The sequence below is a fragment of the Galeopterus variegatus genome, unplaced genomic scaffold (assembly GCF_000696425.1).
Source record: "Galeopterus variegatus unplaced genomic scaffold, G_variegatus-3.0.2 Scaffold7917, whole genome shotgun sequence".
In the NCBI taxonomy this organism is placed as follows: Eukaryota; Metazoa; Chordata; class Mammalia; order Dermoptera; family Cynocephalidae; genus Galeopterus; species Galeopterus variegatus.
This window is the reverse complement of record NW_007734028.1, coordinates 30,612-38,691: the sequence shown is the minus strand read 5'-3', so window position 1 is coordinate 38,691 and position 8,080 is coordinate 30,612. Positions and strand designations below refer to the sequence as shown.

The 8,080-nt window shown below is 39.2% G+C and overlaps 1 protein-coding gene across 2 annotated transcripts in view; it reads right to left on the bottom strand.

Moving 5' to 3' along the window:
• Positions 1-1,513: 1,513 nt before the first annotated feature.
• Positions 1,514-8,080, bottom strand: part of RASGEF1B (RasGEF domain family, member 1B) — a 31,866-nt gene continuing 25,299 nt past the window's right edge. For both annotated transcript variants that reach the window (XM_008592427.1, XM_008592428.1), the window contains exons 12-13: positions 6,325-6,397; positions 1,514-3,110 (exon numbers count right to left, since the gene is read on the bottom strand). In XM_008592427.1, the coding sequence (XP_008590649.1) occupies positions 3,086-3,110; positions 6,325-6,397 (98 nt within the window). In that variant the 3' untranslated portion in view covers positions 1,514-3,085. The remainder of the gene's footprint in view (positions 3,111-6,324; positions 6,398-8,080) is intronic.

The following is an 8,080-nucleotide window of genomic DNA, read 5'->3' as shown; positions in this document are numbered from 1 at the left end:
CTGTTGCTGATGCACCTATTTTCGGCACCAACACAGGGACATGGTGACCACAAGGGGCAGATTTGTATCACTTTAGTGGCTGAGCATGTCCAGTAAAAAGGAGTTATACAACCCCAGTGGCTGAGCACGCTCAGTAAAGGGGAGTTTATCTTTTGAATTACCTCCCACTAGAGGCACAGGGGAGCACTAAATATTTCCAAGTGTTTTTTAGTGAAAATGTTGGAATTTGACCAATGAGCATGCTCTAAAAGAGATCAACTGAGCATGTGTATATGTTACATAACTGGGAACCACCCCCCCTTAGTTAAATATTCATTAGATACATGAATATGTGTTAGATAGCAAAACTATAAAAGTTAAATCCCAGTAGAAGGCCGGGCTGCTGCTCACTCTCTCTAGAGCCAGACTGCACTTTGCCTGAGATGTGTATTTCTTTCTTTTTGAATCAAACGCGCCTTTAGCAGGCTGCTGTTCACTCTGGGGTCAGCCTGCACTTCCTCTGTAAATGTGTATTTCTCAGTTTTGTTTCAAACTTCCTGCAGTTGGTTGCTTCCTTTCCTGGAGCCCACCCACACTTCACCTAGAGAGGTGTGTATTCTATGCTTTTGTGTTAAATTTATTTCTATAGGGTAGCTGCTCATTCTCTTGAGCCAGCCTATACTTTGTACTACACTATAAGTGTGCACTTCTTGCTTTTGTATTAAACTTGGTGCAGGCCCTGCTTAGTCTCTGGAGCTAGGCCACACTTTCTCTGTGAAGCCTATAGTTCTTATGTTACATTAAACCTGTTTTCACTTTGTGACTCTCCTCTAGAATTCTTAACTGTGGTGGAGTCAAGAACCTGCTTGAGGACAGAGTGAGCTGAGGCTGGCTGTTGGGCCTCCCCAGATCCTCTCCTCTGGTATCACCAGGGCTAGCCAATTCTTAGAGACAGCAAAGGGCCCAGCCCATGCAAACAAACTAACCTGCGTCTATACTCCCAAACTCGTCCTTTATCTAACTCTCACACACCAGGCCAGTATTTCTCCTGCTCTAAATCATCCCAGGGCCAGGTACCAGGCAACTCAAGACCACCTCATAGGCCAGAGCCTGTTGGAATGTCCAGACTTTCCAGTTCTGCATTGTTTCCCTTGCCCTGCCTCACCTTTCCCGCACTTTTCTCTTGCTCCTGCTCCTGCTGCTGCTGCTGCTGCCTGGCACTGGTGCCTGCCCTGTGGCCCTTCATGGTGTGGCGTGTGCTCTTCTCTTGGGTATAACGTATATTATTTACATTACTTACAGGCATCAAGCCCTAGCCCTTGGTGTTATAAGCACCATGCTCTAACCAACTGAGCCAACCCGCCAGCCCCTTGGTGATGTGGTTTAAAGTCTGGGCTCTGGAAATAGGAGGCCTAGTTCAAATCTTTGTGCCTCTCATTAGCTCTGTGGCCTTGGACAATTTTGTTCTTACTATTTTATATGTTTCCACACCTAAAAAGTGAGAAGGAAGATGCTATGTTAAACACTTAGAAAGTGCCTAGCAAATAGTATTTATTAAATGCTTACTATTACCCATTTTGAGAAAATAAATGCCCATGCACATACGAGTATTCCTGAAGGCAACTTCCTCAAGGACAGCCACACTTTTAGGCACAATCACTTGAACTGAATCACAGCCCGCCTACCCAACAATTCCATCCATCCATATAAGAAAGACGCCACAACTCCTAGCTGCAGAGTGTAAAATATATTGATGGTTGTAAAGGGACAACTTGGAGACATTTTAGGTCTGCTGAGATGACGCGCAGCATACAGACATGCTCTGTTTTTTGAAACTATGTCATTAAGTTTTCAAATACATCTCTGTTTTGAACGTGGTGTTCTGTTTTTTTCATTAGCACGGATTACTACTCTACAATTTCTCCTAGAGTAAATAAATATAATGGCTGTTTGCAGAGCAACTACAGACTTATTTAGATGTTTAACAAGGTGAACTATTTCACAATTAGATCGAACATTGAGTTAACAGCAAGGTGTTTCTCATTTGTTTTGTTCACTGCTACAGTGGGGGGTAGGTGGTAACTTTTCCAATTTACTCTTTGTTTACATTTAGTCACCAACAGATGCCACAAAGTAATGAAAAATAACAGTTGGTTAAAAAAATTAAATTGTAATTATGCTCTGGTTTTCCCAAGACCTTTAAGGTCAGATCATTTAAATTTACAAGAGAGAAACATAATAGGCATCCTGGAAAACTAAGTAACAAAAAACTACTGAAAAATACATCTGTAGAATGCAGTGGTCAGTTGTAAACAGCTCAGAAGGGCAAAGAAACAAGTCCTTCTAACATGTCCAGCAGGCCAGTGACAAACTCTGCCTTTTTTCCCCCCAGTGGCTATTTTCCTACCACAGTGTTGAGCTTCATTATTATATTAAATAACTTACATAAGGGTAAAAAGGAGTTTGCTAACCAGCAGCCAACTCAAAACCTTGTAGGAAGAGGGAGGAGAGGAATTTACAACACAGCACACACTAGAGGGAAACAAAGTCCGCAGTCAGCATCCAACCAGTCTCCTCCACTTCGGGCAATACTGATTGAGCTGAGGTGTGGGGTCTAAATGGGGGGTTTTGAGGCCCCCTCCCTCCTCTCCCTTTTTCATTTAAGTTAACAAAGAAACATGGGCTTCCTAAGAGCCAGCACTCAGCTGGGCAAGTCCCATTAGCAGCAAATGTTCAACCAAATAAAAAAACACACACACAAAAGAAAACTCTGTCCAGGTGCAGAGCTGTGATTCACATGGAAATTCCAAGAGATGAGTCATGTGCAGAGCCGGGATCTTCAGAGGATTCTTTCTCAAGTGTCTTCAGCGAGCATTTCAGTCTCACAAAATCTGAGTCAATCTGTCACTGTAGGAAATAAGTTCCCCATCTGCTCTTGAGTGAACTTGCTTGCTTTGTGGACCAGAGCACTCCGATGACTGCGGGGTCTTCATGATTTTTCCTAGTATGAGATGCCAGAAAACAAAGGCCAGCCCCTCAATGATGTGCATGAGGTGCGGTGGCGGTGGCGGAAGCAGCAGCAGTGGCAGCAATCAGCTCCCATGTGTTAAACTCTGCCGAGGAGGCTGGACCTGAGAAGTAAAACAAACAGGGTAAGACAGGATGTGGCAGACTATTTGAACCAGGATTAAAATACCCTGCCTAATATAAATTTTATCTTTCCTACACTTTTAAGTTTGATTTAGATGGTTAAAACCAGGAAGAAAGAAAAAAAATCAAGCTTTGGAGTCCTACTGGTTCTTTGGGAAAATTGCTAGTCACTGAAAACAAATATTTATTAAGGGAGATGGCAAAAGCTTTGTTTATAGATTAAGATTAATCTATATCTTGAGTGGGTTTATTTTAAAACAAAAACCCCAAATAAAAGATCATTCATGATAAAAAGTTTTAGATAAAAGGCCAGTCTCATCACAGATGGGTTTACTTGTTGAAGATACAAGCATCTTCAACAACATATTCCATGACCATTGGGAGCATTTAAATAGTAGTTGACAAGAAAGGTGTCTGCCCTCAGAGGTGTACTGTCATTGCCACTGATGAATCTAAGTGTCTCCAATGAATGGTTCTGGGTCAGCAGGAAAAACATCCATGTAAAAATATCTTATTGCCTTCAAAGCTAATGTATATATATCAGTTTTCAGGTAGGTACTATCATTCCAGAATACTTAGTCTTAGTATCCACTTAAAATATATGGTTTTGCAAATTTAAATAACCTGTTTTCTTTCTCCTCATTGCTGTTGCTATGCTGGGCCCACACCTGCGGTCATGCTGCAGCACTGCAGGAGCATGGCGGCAGAGAAGCGGTGCGCGGACGCCGGCCACTGTGGGGGCAGAGGAGAGGGGAAGGCCCTGTGCCCACCCTCCGGGGGCTCATGCCGTAGCTGGGAAAAGAACCACATGCACTACACAAACAACACCTGCCTGGCGGCAGGAGGAAGACCGGCCCTAGGAGTGTCTGTCTGAGCCAGGGACTTATCCCGGAGGGAGACAGCCAACGATGGGGGAGGCACTGGAGCTGCGTCAGGAGAATAGACAGGATGCGGAAAAGGCAGAGGACATGCATGGCTTACACACAGACATGAAGGAGAGTTTGTTCTTCAAGGGTCTTTAAAAAACAACTTTAACATGGAAACTATAGTCTTTTATACCAAAGAATATAGCTTCACTGTGTTTACACACATATTTGCTTATACACCATTCCTTTTACTTGGGCCACTGCTAGTCCCCCAAGCAGTTCTTAGCAGCAGCATCACTACCGAGCACGTCTGAGTGGAATACAACTGCAGGTAGGTTCATGGATTCGTGTCTCAATTTAAGCCAGTACACTCCCTTTTTCACCTCGTATTTCCAAATTCTCCACTACATTTCTTTGGTCACATTTCAACCAATCAAATGTTAAGTGTTGTTGTATGATGTGAGTATAGTATATACAGATATGGGAAGAGATTATACAATTCAGTCTTTAGCTTTTACTATCAAACTTTTAACCTTCAAACCTTTCCAATCTAATCAATAATCAATAGGAGTATGATATTAAAAAAAAAATGATATTTAAAAAAACCTAGACAATTAGAAAAGAATTGTAGCTAGGTCTGAATTATTTTAATATGTCTGGATGCCGTGGGTAATGCTGATAGCAGGTATCATTTATGCATAGCCAATTTGCTTACCGATATTTTAAAAAATCTACAAGAGAAATAATAATAGCTAAACTATACCCAGGGACCTCACCAAACTTACTATTTTTTAAAAATAGAAAGGGAAATTAGAAAGGAGAAATATGGAAGGCAAAATTCATCTAAAAAGGACAATATGAAGGAGCAATTCCTAAATCTTTTATTCAACAAGATGTACACTTTGAGGCTCATGTTTTGCACTTGAATAATATTAAGGAGTATAATAAAAATCTTTTAATACAAACACAATGTAATATAAATTTTTAATTGAAATGTGCTATTGGCAGACACAAAATCTAAAAAAAATAGATTTGGGCATGAGCCCGACAAGTCTGTGATATTCCCACACCTCCAAGCATTGGCCATACCTTCTCTGTGTTTGTGTCTGGGGATACAAAAAACATCTCCGATCCTTTACCCATCACTGGCTCTAAGGATAATAATTCCAATGCCTCTGAACCTCATCCCTCCTCCCTAAGAGGTACAAAGAAGGCCTAAATTTTCCTTTGAAACAAACACAATCACACAAAACCAAGTATATCTTAGATATCCTGGTCATGAAATCTAGCCTAATTTCAAGTATAATGATGGCTCACAAATGACTCTGGGACCACAAAAGGAAGATGAGAAAATGGGCTTGTCAACCCCAATGCAAAAAGGTATACATTTCCAGAGTTTCTTAGTAGAAACACTATGACAGCAATTTTGACTATATTTTACTATATCTTGGGCTGCTTATGCCTATTAAAGTATCTCAGATGCTCAAAATCCAAATTTACCCATCCTAGTAATGTTTGAAAATACTAATAGAATAGCAAAATTTTTAAATTTGAAGAAACTCCATAATCGCAAGCCTCGGCGTTGCTCCCGCGCCTCGCTCAGCCAGTGAGCGGGAGCCGGTCTGTATGTGGGATCCGAACCCTCGGACGGGAGCGCCGCCACGCTTCCCAAGCGGCGCACTATCCAGTGCGCCACCGGGCCGGCCCTATGACAGCAATTTTGACTATATTTTACTATATCTTGGGCTGCTTATGCCTATTAAAGTATCTCAGATGCTCAAAATCCAAATTTACCCATCCTAGTAATGTTTGAAAATACTAATAGAATAGCAAAATTTTTAAATTTGAAGAAACTCCATATTATGTTTAAAGTCCCAACTCTCTGTCAGACCAAAGAGGGGAGGACTGACATCTGGTTGGTATGTGATACACCCAACTTTACTGAGCCAACTGGTACTTAGTTCTTTTTTTATCTTAGGTCAAATAAAATTTTAGTGTTAGAAGAACTATTCAGAAACAAGGTCTAAACTTATTAGCTGATGCTTTTTTTTTTTTTTAACCATGCCATGGGGTAATTTCAGTTCCTCATTCCATTAAATAATGAGAGAGAGAAAGAACTGAGTCACTATATATTGCCATTATAAAAAAAAATGAAAAGCAATAAAACCAAATGATGGCAATGAGAATTCTAAGCCACAAAGATTTGGTTAACAGGAGATAAGGTAAAGAGGACCTGGAACAGGTAGTCAGGGGCCTCCCATAGAAAGCATGTGGCTTTCTTCAAGTAAAACCAACATTTTCTTTAGATTTGTACAGCAATGAGACCCACCTTAAAGACTTCCATCTGTCTTTCTCTACATGATTTTCAGGTCCTTCACTCTCATAAGAAGCCAAGTAGAGAGCTGCAATCAACCAAAAGAAAGAATGCGTTAACACTGAAGCCATCTCCCAATATATTATCCACCACCATCCATCCCCTATTCAAGATTAGCAAAACCCTACAGCAAAACACGGTCTTTAAAATATAAAATTATATTGGTAAAGGGCCACAAAAATAACTACATTGTAAAAAATAAACAAACAACAACAAAGAAATTATAACTGAGAAGCTTAACTGTTTCATGAAGAACACAGAATATCACTTTGCCTCTGATTGCCCATCTCAACAAAAACCCCAGGGCCTCTAGCCAGACAGGCACTTAATTAGCTAAGAATTTACGAGACAAAAGGCTTATGAGCCTTTTTGCAAGCCATGTGATACTGTCATACACTCATAGTTATGTTCTCTAAAAAGAAAGAGGTGAGGTCCTTTCCTAGTTTTTAAAAAATTCTTAGTAAGTAAAATGCCAGATTTTCTAGGCCAATTTCCCATCTTTGTACTATTTTTTTCTTCCTTTTAAAATCAGACAGAATCTTCATCTGAAAATGTAAAAGCTTGTTATTAATCCTATTGACAGAGATTTAAAACAACCAAGTCCCCTCTGGAATAGATAAAATCAATTCAAAATATTCTTCAGTCATTACTGTAAACTATCAATCTACTACTACCAATCTACATGAGAAATTGTTAGTTAATAGGTGCTATTGATTCCTATAATATTAGGATATAATAAATCAATAGAATAAATGCCCAAATCTTTTACATACTCTCTCTTCTGGTGAATTTTTTGTACACATATTGAATCACTTTCTGCCTCAGTTTCCCTAATGTTTAACAGGTCAAGACTTTACACTACTTTTTTAAACAGCAGGGGGTAGCAATTTACAGTTTTGGTTTTTCTTCCTGAACTTACTTTAACTACCAATATACTACAAAAAAACTTTATCTCCACTGAAGCAAGCCCAAACAAGAAAAAAAAAANCTGCAGGTAGGTTCATGGATTCGTGTCTCAATTTAAGCCAGTACACTCCCTTTTTCACCTCATATTTCCAAATTCTCCACTACATTTCTTTGGTCACATTTCAACCAATCAAATGTTAAGTGTTGTTGTATGATGTGAGTATAGTATATATAGATATGGGAAGAGATTATATAATTTAGTCTTTAGCTTTTACTAGCAAACTTTTAACCTTCAAACCTTTCCAATCTAATCAATAATCAATAGGAATATGATATTTAAAAAAACCTAGACAATTAGAAAAGAATTGTAGCTAGGTCTGAATTATTTTAATATGTCTGGATGCCGTGGGTAATGCTGATAGCAGGTATCATTTATGCATAGCCAATTTGCTTACCGATATTTTAAAAAATCTACAAGAGAAATAATAATAGCTAAACTATACCCAGGGACCTCACCAAACTTACTATTTTTAAAAAATAGAAAGGGAGATTAGAAAGGAGAAATATGGAAGGCAAAATTCATCTAAAAAGGACAATATAAAGGAGCAATTCCTAAATCTTTTATTCAACAAGATGTACACTTTGAGGCTCATGTTTTGCACTTGAATAATATTAAGGAGTACAATAAATATCTTTTAATACAAACACAATGTAATATAAATTTTTAATTGAAATGTGCTATTGGCAGACACAAAATCTAAAAAAAATAGATTTGGGCATGAGCCCGACAAGTCTGTGATATTCC